The following is a 23552-nucleotide window of genomic DNA, read 5'->3' as shown; positions in this document are numbered from 1 at the left end:
CAAGTGTTTTGTATGGGACAAATACTTTAGACCTTTCCAAAGAAAGCTACTACAACAGCAAAGCTGATTTTTTCTTCTGTTTATAGCCCTCAAAGCACCTTTTAAGAATAGTTTGTTAATCCCATTCAAGAAAATCCATTAAATTGATTTTAACAGGAAATAAAATTGTACAAGTTACAAGTATATTATTGTTCTCTCCCTTCTCCACCAAGGACTAAACCTAATGTTCTATATCATGTAAGGCACTGTCAATAAAAAAAAAAAAAAACACATTACAGAAACAGCATTCATCCTTCAACTCCCAAATTCCAAACTTTCAGTCTTGGATTTAATTATTACCGAACAGTGACAACAGTTGTCAACAAATCATTTACCAGGTTAAATAAGTTTACTTCTGAAATTTATAGATATTTTTATATGTATGGTTATACAGTTATATGTATATCCCATCAACAAAACATTCCAGAAAATAAGAGTAAATAAAGCTTCCATCTGTACTGGAAGTTTGGAGTGCTGATGTGATCCTTGTGGATCCCTTCCAACTCAGGGTCTATGATCACTGAGAAGACTGAAGCATTACCAGTGTTAAAGTTAAAAATACTAGATTCTCTCATAAACACACGTACAAGGCTGGTGAAACAATGATACAATAAATGAACCTACATTTTAGCTCAAGAACTAGGCAACTGCCTGGCTACATCAGTGTCTTGTAAACACTAGTAGATGGCTCTTGCTGGTCTACCGCAACTAAATCAGATTTAGTTAAATATGTATGTTCACATAGTATATGACAGAAAGCAAATCTGGATAGGTTCAAATCACCTTGAAGTACTTGGAATGCTAGTATCTGGTTTCATTGGCTTCATTGTTAATCCACTTATGCATTGTAAAAATACAAAAGACGCACGTTTCATTGCTGCACAGGAAGGGAGTTCATGAATCAGGAACATACTCACTAGAACCCACAGATCAGAATCTCAGCACAGGCAATGGCACACAATGCTCCCTCCCAGCAGCAGATCCTTGTGAGCTGTATCCTTGGAGCCTGCTGAGTAGGTGCTGGGGTGGTTCGTATCTCTTCTTTCCTGGTTCAGTGCCCTAGCCCCAGTCACCAGGGAGCAAGTGCAGAAGAGCTCCCTGCAGGCATTAAGGGTGAGGCCTCCCAACAACATCCCGTCTGCTCTGCAAAGCATAAACTCAGCACTGCAGAGAATTTAGCCCAGTCTAAGTCTTCTAATAGACAAGAGTCATTTCTGCCAAACCACCCTACATGATCACATTTAAAATATTGACTTGCAATAGCAGAGCTAGCTTTGAAGATGCTTACTATTATATTTTTTTGATTGCATAAGGTAGCACCCCTAATGAGATTAAATTTTCTTATCCAGAAGAGTGGCCTGTCACAAGAGTTAAAAAACACCAGCTTTGCAGACTCACAGAATATAGGAAGTTTATGCAAATTACTTCCTTCATTTTTCCCTGTTCCAATAACTGTTTTTGAGTACTGTAGACTTCTCCATATTCCATACAAAAATTGGTTACAGAACCACTCCCTCCCAGTTTAAAACTGCATTTCTCAAATTATACTACAGCCACATAGTGCTCCAAAGTCTTAAATGGCAGCAATCAGTAACAATTTAACATACACATACTAATGCTTTCAACTGAACAGTAATCCACTTACTCCACAGAAGAATGAAAAAGCTAGCTAAAAGCAGGGATAACTAGATACTTTTACTAAAAGCAAACTAGCTCAGGGATAGATAACCAGCAGAGTGGCTATAAAGACTTACAGTGACTAGTAATATCTGGCTGTATTCCCATGTCCCAAAGGGGCTGATCTGATACCTGCTATATATGGAACAGGAGCCAAAAGGGGTCACTCAAAAAAAAAAAAAAAAAAAAGAGGCAGGGACAGTTACAGGTATTCTTGATCTATGAGCTTTCAATAAGCCTATTGTCCCTTACAGCAGTCATGTTTGATACAGAACTCATTCTGAGTCCTCATAAAATAAACACCTAACCCCTGACTACTGCAAAGCCTTCTCAAACCACTGCCAGTCCATACTCTGTGACACTGTCACTGGAGAGTTATCCACCATTTTGGGGGAGCTGAATGTCATATTTCAAAGTCAATTTAAAGCTCATGCACAGTGCCAGGCTTACAGAAATAAATATGGAAGGGGGCAGTGTTGTTTAATCGGAGAATGGCACTATTTTTCAATGTTAATTACAGCTCTTCCTGCCCTTTTTTTTTTTTTTTAAACCCCCACAAGAATGTAGGCCAGCAGGAAGTGTCATTATCTTACAGCCTGTGGCTCTGTGCATGTTCCTAAGTTGACAGTCAAGAGATGTCCTTTAGCATTCTTCATGTCTTTTTCCGTACAAAAAAAAAAAAAAAGCGACGACTGCTCAGCTTGCATGAAAGGATGAAATGTGCTATCATACTGCTAGAAGAGAAAGATACACATATGTAGAAAACAACTTCCTACTGAGAAAACAGCGATGGTTCCTGGTGTTTATGATATCTGAAGGACCTTCTCAGCTTATCAAATAAAACTTAAAGAATACTAAAATGAAACTTTCCTCACAGCCCTCACCCAAATATAGACCAAGTAAAAAGAAAACCAAGAGAAAGAAAGAGGCAGTCCTGTTATTCAGCTAACAAGGTTATGGAGGACAACGGAAAAAGGGGAATAGCAACCAGGAAAAGAAAGATACTCCTGGGCTACCCACACCAACCAGAAAAAGCACAGAAAGTTAATAACACACATCAAACTAGTCTTCACACTCAGTTTGAGCGTGATCCTGAAGTTATATTCAAAACACCTTCACTATCCAACTCTAAGCAGAGTTTACATATCTCAAAGTCTTTTGTACAAGTCATCATATTACAGAAATTGATTCAGTCTGGTTTTATGGCTTAAGTCTTGAAGACATTAAAAGCTTGGCCTCACTTTTCCCCTCAGAACTGTGCAGTCATCACCATACTGTAACATCTTCCATAGAACTGGCTTTGAACTGCTTTGCTTTTTGAAATCAAACAAACAAAAAACCCTTGTATGTACATATACATACATTTTCCCCCTAAGAAGATTACCGATTGATTTTTCAGGATGAGTTAGGATCCATATCTCATCTCATTTTTATCATTAAACCCCTTTAGTCAGGCATTGCCTAAAGAAGTTGTCAAAATAAATTTAGGAAATAATAAGAAACCCATTTAAACATAAGCATTTCTGAATCCAGCTTTAGAAACCCAATCAATTTGATTAAAAATCACTGCAGAAATTAAAATATTAGTTTGATTGAATTCAATTTCAAAATCAAGACTATGACTACGATGTAGTAAAATTTAATTATGCCAGAAAAAAAGTTTATGCAATAGTCAATGATCATTCAAACCCCAAACAATGAAAACTGAAGCACATTTCAACATCAAAAACATATGTCAAGTAAAATAAAGACCAAGTAGAAAAATAATTCTTACCTTCATAGATAGCTTTGAAACCTTGTGCACTAACAGCAAAGTCTGTGGTGAAACAGAGGGTGAGGATAGATCCTGTGCTCACAATAGATGATGGCAGCTGAAATCCAGATAACCTGCACAATAAAAAAGGCACAAACAGTTAAAACCTTTAAAATAAAGCTCTCTTCATATGAATTAAATGTGTTTAGCCTTATAACTTCACGTTCCCACAACCAAGCAGCCAATATGTTATGTTTTTTTGCTCCTCTTGCAATAAATATTCACTGCAAAATTTCAACATGTTCTTGAGCTTTTTAGCCCTATTTTAACCCTTCTGCCTGTGCACTTTCCAAGACAGCTCACTGAAATATGTGTTTGAAACTATCAGAAACAAAGAATTTTTGGATTGGATTCATTTTAAGATCAATATATGTAAGTTTAGGGCACCAGAAGTAGATAACCAGGTCTTGATTCACAGAGCTATTTGATAGTTTGGACTATCCCATCTGTCCTCCAGCTGCTTCCTCAGAAAAACAAGGATCTTATATGTTCCACTGTTAACTGGCTGTTCTGTCACCTGACTGGAATACCAAAGAAAACTTCCATCTTACAACTTCAAGAAGAAACATACCTTCCATTTCCCATCTTACAGGCATTCATACCTTTAGATAAAAACAGAATTTTGGACATACTATCCTTATGCTGCAATACCAGTTCTAAGTTAATTTCTCCAAACAAATGTTTTGATGCATTTTGAGGATAAAACAGATGGAGAAAAAAAAAAAAAAAGTTTACTTTTTTATTGAAACATCAATAAAGACAATTTGTTACACCTGGTTGACATTGATTAGATGGATGAGGAGCCCACTGAGAGCTTATAGGGCAGGATTAAATGCCTTCAAGTGCAGGGACAGACAGGTGACAATATAATGAGGGGTCTGCTACAGACCACCTAACTGAGATGACTGAGTAGACAAAGCCCTCTATGGACAGATAGGAGCAGCCTCACATGCACAAGTCCTTGTCCTCATGGAGTTTTCAACCACCCCAGTATCCACTGTAGGGACAACACAGCAGGCTTTAGAAGTGGGTGAACCTGATGAAGTTCAACAGGGCCACATGCAAGGTCCTGTATCTGGGTTAGGGCAATCCCAAGCACGAACACAGGCTGGGTGGAGAATGGATTGAGAGCAGCCCTGAGGAGAATGACCTGGGGGTGTTGAGGTTTAGATTAGATACAATGAAGAAATTCTTTATTCAGAGGGTGGCAAAGCACTGGAACAGACTGCCCAGAGGAGCTGTGCATGCCCCATCCCTGGAAGCATTCAAGGCCAAAATTCTTGTGTTCAGACTTGCTAGCGGCTTCTTGGAAGGAAAAAAAAAAAAAAAAAAACAAAACAAAAACACTTTGATAGAGTTGTAATTTGGATAGTTAAGAAAAACTGTGCCTTTAAAAAAAATCTTCTTTGCCTTTGAAGTTTACTTTATGCTATAGTTCATTAATGGCATCTGGAACTGCAGTGGATAAACACCTAAACAGTACACTAGTACAACAGATACACTGAACTACAAGTTCTGTGCAAAATTGGGTTTATTTAGGACCACCTTCAGTTCTCATATATAAAAATATCCAAGGTGAACACCATGCTTGAATTACAGGAGTCAGGTGGTACCCAGTCTCTTTCCAATTTTGAGGTTTGGAAAATAGGAGTGACTCTGATGAGTCAAAGATCGAAGTCAGTGAGGAGAGCTTTAAATGTTGATGAAGGCATATAGCTTTTTTCTGACTTCTGTTGCTTTGGCTTTCTGCTATTTATTTCTTTTTAAACGTTGTCTCCCATGTGCTAATTAACTGTTTGCTTTAATCTTTTCACCTTCTGTGTACTTGTCAACCTATTACTCCTTTTTCTTTCCACCTCATTAACTCCAATTCTGGAATTAACCAACTTGATTTTTTCCCCTCAATCCACAAGCCCCAGAACTACCATGAGGCTTGCCACATCTTATGTTCAGGCTTTTGCATGTTCCATTACCTTCACTATCTATTTAGATGTTGCAGTTTTTAGTGAAACGTGCTTCTTGCTCTATTTTAATAAATCATAGTGGTTATCACTACTGCCCTACATCTGTAGTGTACTGTTATGACAGCTCATCATTAATTTATATTATGTATTTTCTGATCTAACATCTGTTTTTTTCCTTCTTTGAGAAGTGATTTAAAAGACCTGTGTTTCAGGAAACTTGTGTCTATTCTGGGGGAAAGAAAGTCAGGTTGAAACAGAAGATAGAAGGAGATGCCTCAACACATTGCCCTACATAGGCAAAAAAAAAAAAAAAGTATAAATGCAGAACCACACAGCTTGAGCTACCTCATTCCTGATCATCGTCTGCTCCATTTGACATGACTTTAGTTCATATAAATGAACCCATTTGAGTAGTGACTGGACAGCTTAAACTCCTGTTATTGTTTTTAGGCCTGCTTGTTTTGATTCTATTACAATAATATCACTCCTCTAATATGGACTCTTCAGCTGTTCAGTAAGTTTCTGTACCATCCTCCTTGAAATACTAGTTCATTTGTTAAGTTAATTGACATTGAAGTTCACATTAAAGGAAGACAAATAGTTCTTTTACACTTTTAATCAGTACACCTAAATATTTTACAACCTACAAAAAGGCAAGCATGTGGTAAACTTAAAGGAAATAATACATCAACTCGAAATATGTTTCTTAGGATCACAACAATACCAAAAACTTGCAAAAAGATTATGGGAAAGCCTCCAATTGAAGAATTCTGTGTTTCTGTTGTTAAACAGATTGCCTGGGTGCCTCTACAGTAGTCTTGCTGTCTGGAATACTTCAGAAAGCATTTTTTTCATAGTACTCGAATTCAGTGACATCAAATGCCATGAAAGTGAGAGCAAACTAAAACTAGACAGCAAATTCTTCAAGGTAATTTCTGGAAGTAAAACGCTGCTAACCTAACAAGTCACCTCCCTCCCCTTAAAAAACACCTTTTCTAGGTAATTATAGAATATGAATCATAATTTGTTTTGCACATTCACTTCATTATGTGAACAAAAACACAATCACATGTTGCTTTAATTTGGAAGTGTACTTTGGCAACTAACATCCAGGACTTAACTGCATAAGAACGGGAGCTGTTTAGATGTACTGGTGTGTGCCAAGAAAGCAGAATTGTTTCAAGTGCCCTGCTATTAAGACATCCATTTGATAAACTTGCACTACTTCATACTGAGCATGAGAATACTTTAAAATATTGATACTTCCTTAACTTTCAGTAGCATGAATTGGCATAAAATGCACACTAATGCATTCTTAAACCATAGAGGAAATGTACTTTGCTTGTCTGTAATGAAGAAACAAAATATCTAATTGGAAACACAATGGTACACCAGTACTGACTTTAGCCTTTAACCAAGAAACAAATATTTGATCCTGTGTTGTCATCTCTAAACTTGCTGCAGCAAGTACGTTGGAGGGCTGCCAAGATGTCCAGGGGCCTGGAGCACACAATGTACAAGGAGCATCACAGGGAATATATGTTGAGTCCTTACAAGATGATAACTAAAAGGTGAACCTTACTTCTGTCTTCTTACTGCTACCTATTGAGACAGCATAGAAAACGACAATGCAGTTTGAAAAAAGAAACTAGATCTGAAGATGAGAAGAAAGACAAGTGGCCACAAGAGAAAACTCAGTTTTATACTAGGAAAAAGCATTCACCATGATGGCGGTCAAATGTTGGACCAGCTGCCTAAGAAGATCTGGTACCTCCATCCCTGGAGATGCTGAAAACCCAACAGAATCACACACAGAATCATCTAGGTTGGAGGAGACCTCAAGATCACCGAGTCCAACCTCTGACCTAACACTAACAAGTCCTCCACTAAACCATATCCCTAAGCTCTACATCTAAACGTCTTCTAAAGACCTCCAGGGGTGGTGACTTCACCACTTCCCTGGGCAGCTCGTTCCAATGTCTAACAACCCTTTCAGTAAAGAAGTTCTTCCTAACATCCAACCTAAAACTCCCCTGGTGCAACTTTAGCCCATTCCCCCTCGTCCTGTCACCAGGCACGTGGGAGAACAGACCAACTCCCCACCTCACTACAGCCTCATGTAAGGTACCTGCAGAGTGCGATAAAGTCGCCCCTGAGCCTCCTTTTCTCCAGGCTGAACCAGCCCAGCTCCCTCAGTCGCTCAGTCTCAGGTGACCCTGCTCAGTCTCTTGGTAACACTGCACCTATGTGGTCAAGCCCCTTGCAGCGCATAATGAAGCTCTTTGTGAATCCTCTAGAGAGTTACACAAATGGCTTGGTACAGCTAGAGATTAAAATGTAACCCAAAACCAGAAGCGTACCCCACCACATCCCAAAAACAAGTTAGCCAGCAACCTCTGCTAAATAACATTCTATTAAGGGAATTCCAAGCACTTAAGATTATAAGACTACAAGGTCTAAAGACTCTACAGCCACCAAAACGTCAGAAAAAAAGCTCCAGAAATATAAGAAACTGTCCCTAGCCCTGAAAAAGACTACACCTTACATGTCTACTCCTGCTGTTTTCAGATACTTACTGGCACAGGGAACTCAGATGATACATTTCCCCTAAACCCTGTCTCATCACTTTAAAACCAAGGCTGTAACTTTGATAATATTTGACATACAGGTCACATCAGCCCATACACTCTGACCCACCTAAAGAATCCTGCAAGGGGCTGAAGGAAAAACAAAACACTTACCACCCAAAGAACAGCTCTGGCAGAAGAAACTCTCAGGGGCTGGGGGAGGAAGGGGGGGGGCACCTGCAGCTTATATATCATTAGGCCCACCTGTCACCCAACCAATCACCTGGGAAAGGGTGATTGGTTGGGGGCAAAGCAAAAAAAAAAAAAAAAAAAAAAAAAGTAGAAGTCAAACAAAAGCAACACAGCTGCTGCTGATCTTGCTTATCTGGCTTAGCTCAACAGTGTGCAAAGCAGAGCACAGAGGACTGGTCTGTTTCTAAAAGCAACAATTCCCATGCCCTTGCTTCAGCTTTGAAAATTGGAAGGACAAAATGACCAAGTAACTAACTGAAACTATTTCAACTGGAATTAGCTCAAACTGTTCTTCACACTTCCTTTATACTCAGGATGGATGAAGACATCTCTATATTAATTCTCTTAGATTTATAGCTGCAATAAGAGAGCAATAAGGTCGCCCCTGAGCCTCCTTTTCTCCAGGCTGAACAAGCCCAGCTCCCTCAGCCGCTACTCGGAGGACTTGTTCTCCAGGCCCCTCACCAGCTTCGTCGCCCTTCTCTGCACCCGCTCAAGCACCTCCATGTCCTTCTTGTAGTGAGGGGCCCAAAACTGAACACAGTACTCGAGGTGCGGCCTCACCAGAGCTGAGTACAGGGGGACGATCACTTCCCTAGACCTGCTGGTCACACTGTTTCTTATGCAAGCCAGGATGCCGTTGGCCTTCTTGGCCACCTGAGCACACTGCTGGCTCATATTCAGCTGACTATCCACCATCACTCCCAGGTCCTTCTCTGCCTGGCAGCTCTCCAACCACTCATCTCCCAGCCTGTAGCTCTGCTTGTTTTTTTTTGTTTTTTTTTTTTTTTTGTTTTGTTTTGTTTTTTTGTTTTTTGTTTGTTTGTTTGTTTGTTTGTTTTTTGTTGTTGTTGTTTTTTGTTTTTTGTTTGTTTGTTTTTGTTTTTTTTGTGTTTCTTTTTTTGTTTGTTTTTTTTTGGGGGGTTGTTATGGGATGAACTTATAGGGTCATTAAGCGATGAGCTTATAGGGTCGTTATGGGATGAACTTACGGGGTCTTTTGAGGTCATTATAGGACAACCTCATAGTGTCATTACAGGATGGCCTTATAGGGTCATTATGGGACAACCTTATAGGGTCTTCTGGGGTTATAATGGGATGGTCTTATAGGGTCATTATGGGATGAAGTTATGGGGTCATTATAGGGCAACTTTATGGGGTCATCATAGGACAACCTTATAGGGTCACTGTAGGGCAACATTTGGGGTCACTATGGGATGAATTTATGGGGTTGATATAGGACAACATTATGGGGTTGTTGTAGGACATCCTTATAGGGCCGTTATAGGACAACATACGGGGTCGCTATAGGACGAGCTTATGGGACCGTTACAGAACGACCCTATAGAACCATTATAGGGCCATTATATGGCCAGGAAGAGCTCGACAGGGCAATGGTCACTCTCCATCACCTTATTGAGGATCTTACTATCGCACAGCGTGCTGGCCAGCCGCCGGGACAGCAGGCAGGAGTCAAGGCGCCACCCCACAGGGGTATGGGGCCGGGGGGCGCCCCACCCCATAACCACCCCGTAACCACCCCATATAGAAAACAATGACGTCATTTATTGTAATTTTGGGTGGGTTTCAGACATTTTGGGTTGGCGTTGAACCCAACTCAAGACGCAAACCCAATGGAAGGACCTAACGGGGTCATTATAGGGTGAGTTATGGGGTAGTTATGGGATGAACTTATAGGGTCATTTTGGGATGAGTTATGGGGTCGTTTTTGGGTTGTTATAGGATGATTTTATGGGGTCATTATGGGGTCTTTTGAGGTCGTTATAGGACGACCTCAGTGTCATTATAGGATGAGCTTGTAGGGTCATTATGGGACGATCTTATAGGGTCGCTATAAGACAACCTTATAGGGTCTTTTGGGGTCATTATAGGATGAACTTACGGGGAACTTATACAACATGTGAAACTGAGCACATGGTAACAGGGCCCTGAACAGCATAATCCACCTTCAGATTTGGCTCCAATTTCAATAGGAAATAAGATCAGATAACCATACTCTCTCCTAAATTACTCAATGAATCCACGACCCACAAGAAAGGTATTGCCACAGTCTCTACCACAAGCTACAATAGAAGCCAGCACACTCAATAGTTCATGAGGAAATATGCAAGTATTATCAGACTAACAAGTTTATTAAGGACTGAATTTTTGCTGAGTGTAATTAAGAAGTTTTAGTAAGTCCCAACTGTCCACATAGCAACTGACCCGCATTCAAGTGCAGTTAATTTGAACGGGTCTTCACAGGTGTTTCAAAGGCACCCCGACATAAAAGTAACTCTGTTCCTCTTCCCTTCAACTATAACTATAACGTTCTTGTTCCCAGTCCTATCACTACATGATTTATTATTTTTAAATAAGAAATATTTTGCACTGCCCTCCTGGTTGAGGTGGTTAGATGAGGAACATCTAGAACAGCAGCTAGAGCAACTCCACCAGAAACAGATATCCAACATGGAGAATCTCATTTCTTCAGTCCACATTAGCAAGAACATGTACCAATTCCACAATTGCCAATAAACAGTGTATACATGGGGAGGCAAAAATAGAAGCACCTTAAGCATTTTATTTGCTAAATGTAGTACTAACTGATGTATTCAGGTTATCATGTGTGAAAATTTCATTAATGGTTAAGAAATTATTTTGGGTAATCTAAGAGTGGAAAAAACACAGTAAAAAAAAAAAAAAAAAAAAAAAAACTTAGAGAGAGAGGGACTTCTTCTTAAGGACTAGTTCTTTTTTCGAATTAAGCCAATAAAATCAATGAAAACTAGGTTTAGAAAGAGAATCAGCCTTGTTACAGATCTTTAGAGCTGTTCCTGGCATGTGTGTGTGCATGCAAGACCTCATATCTGTACAGCTTGTTCCCTGGAGGATTCTTGAAAGAAATAGCTAACTTCAGACAACTTTTTGGTCAAATGAAGTGTAGTTATCAGATACCAATGGCAAAAGCTATTCACTAAAAGGATCAATGCCATTAATAGCAAGGTAATAAGTAAATCCAAGTTCCAATGAATTACCCCTAAAGCAATTTTAGGCAAACCAGCAACAAATGCAAACCTGAGATTTTTTTTTTTCCCAAGTCTATGATAAAATCAGATTTACTTTCTTCTGTAAAGTGGTAGAGGTCATCAACTGCCACATGAAACACCACAGAGCTGTCTGCCATCACTGTCACAGCTTTTTCAGGATTTATACACTATTCCTGAATTTGTCATTAGATCGACGACATCCTTAAGTTCATTATCAAACTTGCCATAACATATAAAAACAGCTACATGGAGGTGCTGCCTCAAAGATTGTGTTGATCAGTAACGCATCAGAAGGCGAGGCAACTCAAAGGGAACTCTGACAAACTAGAACTTCAGACTACTGCAGTTCTCCAGAATTATCTCACTCACATTTTGTTCAATGGGGGATTGTCCTTGAACTTTGCTCTCAATAAAGAGCAAGGAAAAAAACTCCTTCATGTATTTTTTTTTTTTTTAAGAGATCCAATATCACCAAGTCGATAACATGCTATCAATGGTCTGAATTTAAAAACAAACAAACAAACAAACAAACAAACAAAAAACAATCAAGGTATGACTATGGATTCCTGGATATCACAGAATCACAGAATTTTCTAGGTTGGAAGAGACCTCAAGGTCATCGAGTCCAACCTCCAACCTAACGCTAACAGCCCTCCACTAAACCATATCCCTAAGCTCTACGTCTAAGCGTCTTTTGAAGACTTCCAGGGATGGTGACTCCACCACTTCCCTGGGCAGCCTGTTCCAGTGCCTCACAACCCTTTCAGTGAAGAAGTTCTTCCTAACATGCAACCTAAAACTCCCCTGGCTCAACTTAAGCCCATTCCCCCTCGTCCTGTCACCAGGCACGTGGGAGAACAGGCCTCCCTTGAGGTACCTAAAAAGAGCGATAAGGTCACCCCTGAGCCTCCTCTTCTCCAGGCTGAACAAGCCCAGCTCCCTCAGCCGCTCCTCGTAGGACTTGTTCTCCAGGCCCCTCACCAGCTTTGTCGCCCTTCTCTGCACCCGCTCAAGCACCTCCATGTCCTTCTTGTAGTGAGGGGCCCAAAACTGAACATAGTACTCGAGGTGCGGCCTCACCAGAGCTGAGTACAGGGGGACGATCACCTCCCTAGCCCTGCTGGTCACGCTGTTCCTGATACAAGCCAGGATGCCGTTGGCCTTCTTGGCCACCTGAGAACACTGCTGGCTCATATTCAGCCGACTATCAACCATCACTCCCAGCTCCTTCTCTGCCTGGCAGCTTTCCAACCATTCCTCTCCCAGCCTGTAGCTCTGCTTGGGGTTATTGCGCCCCAGGTGCAGGACCCGGCACTTGGCCTTGTTAAACTTCATGCAGTTGACCTCAGCCCATCGGTCCAGCCTATCCAGATCCTCCTGCAGAGCTTTCCTACCCTCAAGCAGATCGACACACGCACCTAACTTGGTGTCATCTGCGAACTTACTGAGGGTGCACTCAATGCCCTCGTCCAGATCATCGATGAAGATATTAAAGAGGACCGGCCCCAGCACCGAGCCCTGGGGGACGCCACTAGTGACTGGCCTCCAACTGGACTTGGCTCCATTCACCACGACTCTTTGGGCCCGGCTATCCAGCCAGTTTCTAACCCAACGAAGCATACGCCAGTCCAAGCCAAGAGCAGCCAGTTTCTTGAGGAGAATGCTGTGGGAGACAGTGTCAAAAGCCTTGCTGAAGTCAAGGTAGACCACATCCACAGCCTTTCCCTCATCCACCCAGCACGTCACTCTGTCATAGAAGGAGATCAGGTTCGTCAGGCATGACCTGCCTTTCATAAAGCCATGCTGACTGGGCCTGATCGCCTGCTTGCCCTGCAAGTGCTGCATGATGACTCTCAGGAGGATCTGCTCCATGAGCTTTCCTGGCACTGAGGTCAAACTGACAGGCCTGTAGTTTCCCAGGTCTGCCCTCCGGCCCTTCTTGTAGATGGGCGTCACATTTGCTAGCCGCCAGTCGATTGGGACCGCCCCCGATAGCCAGGACTGTTGATAAATGATGGACAGTGGCTTGGCCAGCTCCTCTGCCAGTTCCCTCAGTACCCTTGGGTGGATCCCATCCGGCCCCATCGACTTGTGCACATCTAAGTGCCGTAGCAGGTCACCAACCAGTTCTTCATGGATAATGAGGGCCACATCCTGCTCCCCATCCCCTTCCACCAGCTCAGGGTACTGAGTATCCAGAGAACATCCGGTATTGCCGCTAAAGACTGAGGCAAAGAAGGCATTGAGCACCTCCACCTTTTCCTCATCTCTTGTAACTAAGTTTCCCCCCGCATCCAGTAAAGGATGGAGATTCTCCTTAGTCCTCCTTTTTGTGTTGATGTATTTATAGAAACGTTTTTTGTTATCTTTAACGGCAGTAGCCAGATTGAGCTCCAGATGAGCTTTGGCCTTCCTAATTTTGTCCCTGCACAGCCTCGCTACTTCTTTAAAGTCCTCCTTAGTGGCCTGCCCACTTTTCCAAAGCTTATAAACCCTCTTTCTCCTCCTAAGATCAAGCCACAATTCTCTGTTGAGCCAGGCCGGTCTTCTTCCCCGCCAGCTCGTCTTTGGGCACGTGGGGACAGACCGTTCCTGCGCCATTAAGACTTCCCTCTTGAAGAGCACCCAGCCTTCCTGGACCCCTCTGCCCTTCAGAACCACCTCCCAAGGGACTCCACCAACTAGTGTCCTGAGCAGCTCAAAGTCAGCCCTCCGAAAGTCCAATACAGCGGTTTTACTGGTCCCCTTCCTGGCCTCGCCAAGAATAGTGAACTCCACCATTTCGTGGTCACTCTGCCCAAGACAGCTCCCGACGATCACGTCCTCCACCAGTCCTTCTCTGTTTGTGAAGAGAAGGTCTAGCGGGGCACCACCCCTGGTAGGTTCACTAACCAGCTGCGTCAGGAAGCTATCTTCCACGCTCTCCAGAAACCTCCTAGACTGCTTTCTCAGGGCTGTGTTGTGCTTCCAGGATATGTCAGGGAAGTTGAAGTCCCCCACGAGTACAAGAGCTGATGATTTTGCAACCTCTGTCAGCTGCCTGTAGAATTCCTCATCCATCTCTGAAGTGTCTCCTTCTTCTGACAGAACTTCTCTCTACTGCATTATACTGTGTATTTCTGCATGATTTCTACCCATTACACAAAAAGTACAGTAACAGAAATGGCTTCATATATTTTTGTACTAAATGACATTAAAAGAAAACATTGTCTAATATTTGATAAAACTGGTGGAAAAAAAGGACTGCTATAAAGTGTTGTGAAAAAGGAAGCGATGCCATAAACTTATTGTTAGGTGTATAAAAACAATATTTTCTCCATATGAGAAAGAAGCTTCTTCAGTTACTCAAAAGCTAATGATTCTTTAGACCAAAGACACCTCTCAGGTATACTGGGATATGAACCCAGGTGGACCCAGTAAAAGTAAAGTTAAACACATGTAAACATGAATGTGATTTGGTTCAATTAATTAATTAATAATTTTGCTTCAAATAAATCCTAATTTGGCAAATCATGTAAACAGCCAATTTTCATAATTTCATGCTTTTCATAATTATATCACTTACCTGTATCCCTATGGGTAACAGGCTCACTAATGAAAGTAAGATTAGTTTGGTAATAAAAATATAGTACTAAGACCATTGTTAATAATAGCTTACAGATGAGATTTAACATTTCTTATTAAATAAAAAGATTAGGAATTCAATCAGCAAAACTTAGACCTCTCAGTGTTCTTTGTCACCCTTACTTTGTCAAACAATCTAAGATATAATCTTTGAAAATGTTTGCATTAATCAGTTTAAGCTTACATTTATGTGAGCTTTGTCTGAACACTCTCACATGTGGATGCTACTTTCAATCATCATTTAGATGAGTGTGTTGCATTAATCCATTAATCCACAGCAGCCTATACTGATCCATTATTTTATACAATTGCAAAGTTGAAGCTAGCTGGTATTTCCTATGTCAAAAGGCGTTAGAGAGAGAGCCACGTAAGACTGGGAACAACATTAGAGCAATGAACATTTGATATAACTTCAGAATAAATGAAGATACATCTTATCTGAAACTTTGTTTTATTCTAAATCATAACCATTCTAAATCACTCATAATGCTGTAGATTATGTTCATAACCCCACTTGTGAATTGTTCAGAAATGAAAAATGTACAGAACTTCTCATACAAAAGAGAGAGAGAAAAAGAGAGAGAGAGAGAAAGAGAAAGAAAGAGAGGGAGAAAGAGAGAGAAGGAAGGAAGGAAGGAAGGAAGGAAGGAAGGAAGGAAGGAAGGAAGGAAGGAAGGAAGGAAGGAAGGAAGGAAGGAAGGAAGGAAGGAAGGAAGGAAGGAAGGAAGGAAGGAAGGAAGGAAGGAAGGAAGGAAGGAAGGAAGGAAAGAAAGAGAGAGAGAGAGAGAGAGACAACCCAAACCTCAAAACCCTATCATAGGAACACAAATGGTATTTTATGCCTCTATAATAAATTTGAATCTGGAAAGGAAAAGTCTGTGGATAGTACTTTTTTTTCTCTTCACACACCAGCCACTAATAACTGAAAAATCACCCACATTTCCACCTCCCTAGGTTTTACAGGCTCACCTTTTATTACAGTATCAGAGTACCTCCACAAAAATCATTGAAATGAAGCCAGCGTAAATGGAAATGGAATGATAACAAGTGGCTTAGAAGCCCTGCAACACACAAAAATAGCCTAAGGGGGAATATAAATTAATTTCTGAAGCTTTCTTTTAGCGTTTTTATAAATTGGATTACAGTAGTAAAAAACTACTCTAGCCTTTTTTGTAATACCACTTTAAGCAAAGGCCTTGTGGCAAAAGAAAATATGCTAGCAAATACTTGAATAGATGAGATTTTAGTACAAACAGCATGTTTTTCCTTTGCAGCAATAGGGAGGTATCTAAAAAAATACAGTACTGTCCAAACATGAATGTATTTCAACAACCACTTTAGACAGTGCTCAATGTTTCTCTGTAAAGAAAACAAAAGATTTATGCCTAGAACTTTATTCTGGTAATGTACACAGGTTCAAATGTACCTTATGTGACACAGTAAAATTTTGAATACTTACATGACTTTGCAGATTTCCATTATCTCTTTTGCACAGGCAAGACTGTCCAGATCCATTCAAAATATACACTAACATGCTAATCACAGAATCATAGAATACCCCAGGTAGGAAAGGACCTACAAGGATCATTGAGTCCAAATGCTGGCTCCACCAAAAAAACAGACTCTGTCTGAGAGCATTGTCCAAATATTTATTGAGCTTTCTCAGGCTTAGTGCCGTGACCATTGCCCTGGAGAGCTTGTCCCAGTGCCCAACCACCCTCTGGGTGAAGAACCTTTTCCTAACACCCAGCCTGACCTACCGTTGTCCCAGCTCCATGCTATTCCTCTGGGTCCTGTTGCTGTCACCAGAGAGAAGAGATCAGGGCCTGACCTCCACTCCCCAAATGATTGAAGTCATTTCCATTAGTAATCCGGGATCTGACAGTTCTTTACGAAATTTTTATTGACATATACCCTTTTTGATAATGAAATGAAACAAGCCAGCTAATTAAAGCTGTACATACTTTAGAGTAAAATATTCTATTTTGCTATTTTCTAGTGATTATTTTGTAATCGCTCTCATGAAAATGGCATTTTTCCACGTTACTGATCACAATTTTTAAAAATGAGAACATAAAAGTGATACAAAATGAAAAACAAGCTAAATAAAGAAACAATTATTTTTAATACATCTTCCACTTTATGAGCCAAACTTTAAAGCTGACTTCTATATCATATTGATCTGTTTTACAGGGATTGGTCTGTTCTCAGCAGATCAATCATTTCCAAAATATTAGAAGTTATATGTCTTAATTATTCCATGTCTTAATTTCCTATTTGCAAAATAAGAATAACATTACCAACTAACAAAATGCTTTTGAAGACATGTGTTTTACAAATTGTAGAGAGAATTAGGGAGATAGGATTAGTAGATTTAAGTATTTCAAATCAATAGAAAGTTTAAATAATGTACTATTTTCTCATTTTAAGCAATTCATTTTGGCAAATGAAATGTAGATCTCCAGAATGTATGGAATATGACTGAAAATATTTATCAGATCTGTATGACAAAAAAATAAATATATAAATAAAAAATCTGTACTTGAGAAAGCACCACTGATGAAGTAATTGCAAAATCAAAAGCTGTTGGAGCAATCAAATGAGACCTTTCCTTACCTTCTCTGTCTTTCCAACCTACTTATATTTTCATCTTAAAGAATCCTCTCAGAGAGTATTATTATGTTACACATATTATAAATGTGCCCCTAGGACTCTTTTTCACTCACTAAAAAAATGTATCCTGTTTCAGAACTGAGGGAAGAATTTTCACTGTCACCTCATTATGACTTTTTTTTTTTTTTTTTTTTTTTTCCCTCTTAAGTTAATTGTTCTGATAGGTCTACTTGAACAGGGTCAGACTTTGACAGTTTCAGACTATCTGCACAAAGCTCACTATATTAACTTTCTGCTCTTGTGTTTTACTCCCAACATTTATTATTATTTTTTTTCTAAGCAAGTGTTTGAAGTCTTTCTGTTATTCCTACTCATCATACGAGGTGTTTAGTACAGTATACATTACTCAATACTTGAATACCTCCTGTCAAAATTGCTGCCTGGCTTGTTTGTACTTTATAAGAAAGAAATCTAGAGGGAATTTCAGCGGGTCATAAAATTCATTTTATCTAAATTTAACTTTTTAAAAAGTCTTCTGATAACTAGTTTTGATAATTTCAAATGGCACTTCCAAGAAGTGTCTGCTGCTCCTTGTACAAAATAGTGGCCAATTCTCAAAACATTTGAGAATTATGTGAGTGCTTAGGGCTAACTTTATACTGTGCTGTATCAAGTATCATATACTCATATTTTCCTAAAGTATATCACTTGCATTATTCAAAACCTTCAAGAAGGTGAGTTGTCATTTGTGTAGTTCAGTGCTGCAATTCAAATATATAATCTATATGGAGTATGAGGACACTGTAAAAGGAATGGGAGTAGCACTGCACATACAAGAGTATCTGACATAGGCTGTCAAGACACAGAGACATGCTGGTGGTTGGATTTTCACCATTAGATCCATTTACAGTGCAGATAGGTGGGACCGAAGGACAAAATAATAGTGCAGTTTCTTTCTCATCCTCTACTAAGGACTACATACCACAGCAAAGATCCAGAATCCTTATGAAATCTGCATGCTGACTATGTACCTTTGGGAAGTTTTTACTGGTTGCTAGTATGAGGTGAAACCCTTAATTTTATATCTTTGCTGCTGTGGTGCTAACAATATTTAGCTAACACATTTTTAATATCTTTATTTTGTTACACTAGCAAGCATTTGCTATCCATTACATTTCTTTGGTAGAGCAGTTAATGAATCCTGGAGTACATTGAATTTATAATCAAATTTTTAGCTTGTTTGTCTTCTTTAGAGCAAAACTCATTGCATTGAAATGTCAGCTTATCACTAATTTTCATTAATTCTTGCCTCATACATATCCTGCTCCATTATATGGTGTAGTTTATTGTACTGAATTCTCATTGTGATCTACCTAAAGTTGCTAGTATGCATACAGATTTTAATGATTACAGTCAAATTGTTCTCTTTATGATGCCATCTTATCAATGCACCCTCTGATCAATAGATCTTCAACATATTCAGAAGTAATGAAGCAGAGCAATCTCCTGCTAAATTTAATAGTGAACACATTTTACTAGCTTGAACCTGAAATATTACATTCCAGAAGTAAGTTTAGAAATATGTCTTACTAAGAAATATCTCACCTCTTTCTTTCTGATCATTTTCTCTGCTTATGTTTTAAGTCACCTCGGTAGAGGTTTGCCCTCGGATGCATAATTTGATGGTTGAGCTCCTCCTATCAGAAAATTCTATCTTGTTCTCCTGTCCTTTAATCCTTACATATATATCATTTTAGGGCTTATGATCATTATTGAGATTATCTATAGTAATATAATTTTTAGTTTGGAACAAATTGTTTCTTACGGATGACTTGCCCTAACAACTGTGTTTAGGTGAGTCATATTTTGATAGTTTAAAACGTTCTCATTCAAAGTGCTTCTTCCAAAGAAAGGAAAGGAATGTATGCAAAATCTTTGTTGCTCATACTTCTAATTTCAGCAAACTTTCCCTTAAAATTTCATTATAATATTTATACTATAAATTGCCTCAAGTGAAGGGCATTGCCTAGTTACTTGAAGCAATACGAATATTGGGCAAATTCTGTCTGTAACATGTATAATAAGATTTCTGCAGGAAAATGGTAGTGCTCTGCATTATCTGTCAGGCTGTTACATTGTGTTTACTCCTGCAGATAATTCTGTGAGAGGTGCCCAAAGCTGCCCTTACTTACCCACATTTGTTCAGATTATGCAAGATCCTGACTATTTGAACAGAGTTAATAGTTTTAGTTTTGTTTTACTTTAATACACTACCACCAACAAACCTAGACAAGTCTGGCTTCTGCCATCCATTTTTATAGGTAGCCTGCAGGCTGCCTGTAAGTACCTACAAGAGAAGGGAGCAGATGTAACATTGTTTGATATGGAGGAAACCTAAGATGGTTGCTTAAAGTCAATTATAAAGGAATTGCTATTGTTGGAGAACTTTCAGCTTTATGTTTTCTGTTGTAACTCAGAACCTCACTCCTATTGTCAGTTGTTCTCATTAATGTTAATAGGAGTTTAAATTAAAGTCAAACCCATTGCTTAGAATTTCTTTCTATGTGGATGTATTTTTATTGTCACTGGCTCCTGTTTATATAGAACAATTAGTAAAGCTTAACTATTCCTCGTAAGGGGGTGTCGAGAGGCAGGAGACCTTTTCTCCATTAACACCAGTGACAGGACCCGCGGGAACAGGGTTAAGCTGAGGCAGGGGAAATTTAGGCTTGACATCAGGAGGGGGTTCTTCACGGAGAGGGTGGTTGCACACTGGAACAGGCTCCCCAGGGAAGTGGTCACTGCACCGAGCCTGTCTGAATTTAAGAAGAGATTGGACTGTGCACTTAGTCACATGGTCTGAACTTTTGGGTAGACCTGTGCAGTGTCAAGAGTTGGACTTGATGATCCTTAAGGGTCCCTTCCAACTCAGGATATTCTATGATTCTATGATTTCTTAGCATTTTCTGACTTGTGGAAATTGTTGTTTTAATATATAAGAAGTCAGCTTTGGTGAAGTGGCTTCCCAAGTCTCTGATGACCTTGGTGGCCAGAGAAGGGATTTAAGACCAGACCATCATACAAGATTCCACATACCTGTTATACCGGCATACCATGGGTTGCAGCAGTACTTAGCTGTTCCCCTGACAAGGTGTTAATGTGGGGATTAACTGCTTAACCAAGTAATGCCTAGTAGGGAAAGGGATAGAGAAATATGAACTAGCTGAGAAGCAATGACTGCAATTCATGTGGATGACAGTACAAATACAAAAAGCAAGAGAACCACTGAGATCAATAACATAACAGGCTTCAGGGGAGCCATCTATGGAACTGAGAAAGAAGAGCACAAGATGTGAATGAAGATAGTATTCAAAGCAGATATGGAAGAAAGAAGACATGGGAAGCAATGGTATGTTATGGAAAAAGTTATTTAGCCTTAGTTTACGTTTAGAGAATTTGGCTGACCTGAAAAAGTTTCTCCTACAAATTTCTTCAAGGAAGAAATTATCATAAAAGTTTTTAAAAACAGACTACTGCGTATTTTCTGAATGAAAAGAATATTTTTTTCAAAGGAAAATGTTTATATTTCTCTGTTAGGTTTCAGATTCTGCTAAATTGCTTGTAGCAAATGAAGGAGTAGACTGTTCTCCAGGATTCAGATCCTCCTTTCATTCAATATCTAAAACAACCTATTTCTCTCCAACAACTTTTAAAAATGCATAGATAGACTAGCCTCCATGATTAAAGTTTGCCTTTTTGAAATAAACCTAAGAAGAAAGCTACCTGGATGGAGATATGAGATGGGAGTGAGAAAGGCAACTGGGAAAACTGTGTAAGGATAAGGACAATTCTCTGCAAGTGAATTAGAATAAAAAGACAGATAATAACAAAGAAGATGGAACACAAACCAAGTATGAATGCTGCCTTTCTTGCCATTGCTGTTAATAAAAACCATAATGGTTTAGAGAAGTAAGGTATGCTCAGAGGGCAATTATCAATGTGAGCGCAGAGTCCCTGTTTCAAAAAATTCAAATAACTAAGCAGAAATGAGCTGTGAATTTCCAAATTTCCATTTCCAAATGCAAATTCATAAGGAAAGAAAAAGTGAAAGAGGGAAGGCAGGGGTACGTAAGGAACTATCTCCCTACAAATGGTTAAAAAGAGGAAAAGGGGAGGAGAGGAGAGGAGAGGAGAGGAGAGGAGAGGAGAGGAGAGGAGAGGAGAGGAGAGGAGAGGAGAGGAGAGGAGAGGAGAGGAGAGGAGAGGAGAGGAGAGGAGAGGAGAGGAGAGGAGAGGAGAGGAGAGGAGAGGAGAGGAGAGGAGAGGAGAGGAGAGGAGAGGAGAGGAGAGGAGAGGAGAGGAGAGGAGAGGAGAGGAGAGGAGAGGAGAGGAGAGGAGAGGAGAGGAGAGGAGAGGAGAGGAGAGGAGAGGAGAGGAGAGGAGAGGAGAGGAGAGGAGAGGAGAGGAGAGGAGAGGAGAGGAGAGGAGAGGAGAAGCAACTTCAACATGTTCTTTATGACTCAATTTTATTGCTCCATCTTGACTGTGCTAAGAGACCACTTACTGTGGTTGCTTTCTGGATAGGTGTGTTTTGGATATGCTTCTCCTGTTCTATGAAAATGCTTATATTAAATATATACAATATATATTTAATATATAATATATCCTATTTTACTTCCTGACAACAAGAGTTTGTAGGAAGTTATCTTTTTCCTGTGACTGAGAGTTTTGAGTTTTGATGAATAGTGAAATTAAAAAAAAAAAAAAAAAAAACACATTTAACTCGCCAGCACCTCAGGAGGTGATGCCCGGAAAATTGCCAGTTCTGATACAGGTGGTGCAGCTGCAGTAGTAGTATCATTTTTATTATTATTATTTTATTTTAAAGAGAAAATAAATAATCCTGGAGTTGTGAGATATTTCCTTGTATACGTTCTACTAAATTAAGTACATGCTTATAAAATTTTGATAAAATTGTACCTTTTCCATTGAAAGAAGTCTTCTTAGTGGAAGACTTCTGAGTACCTCTAATGATATCCTTCATATAGATGACAAATTCAGTCATAACTGAACAGAAGAATACATATAATTCTGCAAATCACTGCATCTGAGATTTACATAACTATATGGTGATTGAGAGCTAAACTTAAACTTGCAGTGCTATCCACTCCAGATAATGAACAGACAAAATTCAGAAGTCGGTGGATCTAAATCCCCTAATAGTTTAATTACAAGATGGGAAAGTGTTAGACAGGAGAGAGATCACTAGCAGTCTATTCATGTCATGGTTTTTGTATCAGTCTTATCAGAAATGTTTATTATTAGCTGAAGAATATATCTATATTAGGAGCATGATAGTGAAACAAAACTAGAAAAAAGTATTGACAAAAAGGAGGATTAGCTCATAAAATTTAGATAGAAAAATGGAAATTATGAGATAACATTGAGGGCTGGGAAAAGAAATAGAATAAATTGATAAGTAAGATAGACATCTCTTAAGATAGGAAGAATATTTTTCTTTCATTGATTCAAGGAAGATGACCTGATTTTATGCCTAATTTTAGACATAAAATTAGCTGAAATGAATAATATTTCTAGAGACTAATAAAAAAGAATTAAAAAAAAAGTTGGGAGCATATTGACAAACTAAAATGACCGACTCTAGCAACAGGCTGTTAAGATGCTTGCGTACTGAAGTCATGACCTGTGTAAGGCATAGGATGAATTAGCTCGAGAAAAGAAGGTAAAAGTATGACCTAAAGCAGTATTTTATGACCTAATTGTAGAAGAGTTTAATGAAGAAGAAGGAGATATACTTTTCTCAGATGTGTCCAGTGAAAAGGTGAGAAACAACAGTTTTTATGTGCAACAAGGAAACGTGAATATAAGAAAGAAGATATTGAAAAATACTTAATCACCTTTTCAGTGCCGTGTTACTATTCAAACAGAAATT

The 23552-nt window shown here is 39.4% G+C and overlaps 1 protein-coding gene across 1 annotated transcript in view; it reads right to left on the bottom strand.

Moving 5' to 3' along the window:
• CSMD1 (CUB and Sushi multiple domains 1) overlaps positions 1–23552 on the bottom strand; it is a 1186176-nt gene that overhangs the window by 819999 nt on the left and 342625 nt on the right. Inside the window, exon 3 of the mRNA XM_084516291.1 lies at positions 3491–3603. Within this exon, the coding sequence (XP_084372417.1) occupies positions 3491–3603 (113 nt within the window). The remainder of the gene's footprint in view (positions 1–3490; positions 3604–23552) is intronic.

The sequence above is a fragment of the Aythya ferina genome, assembly GCF_964211825.1.
Source record: "Aythya ferina genome assembly, chromosome: 3".
NCBI classification, from domain to species: Eukaryota; Metazoa; Chordata; class Aves; order Anseriformes; family Anatidae; genus Aythya; species Aythya ferina.
The sequence above is the reverse complement of the archived record's forward strand: the minus strand, read 5'-3'. Positions and strand labels throughout refer to the sequence as shown.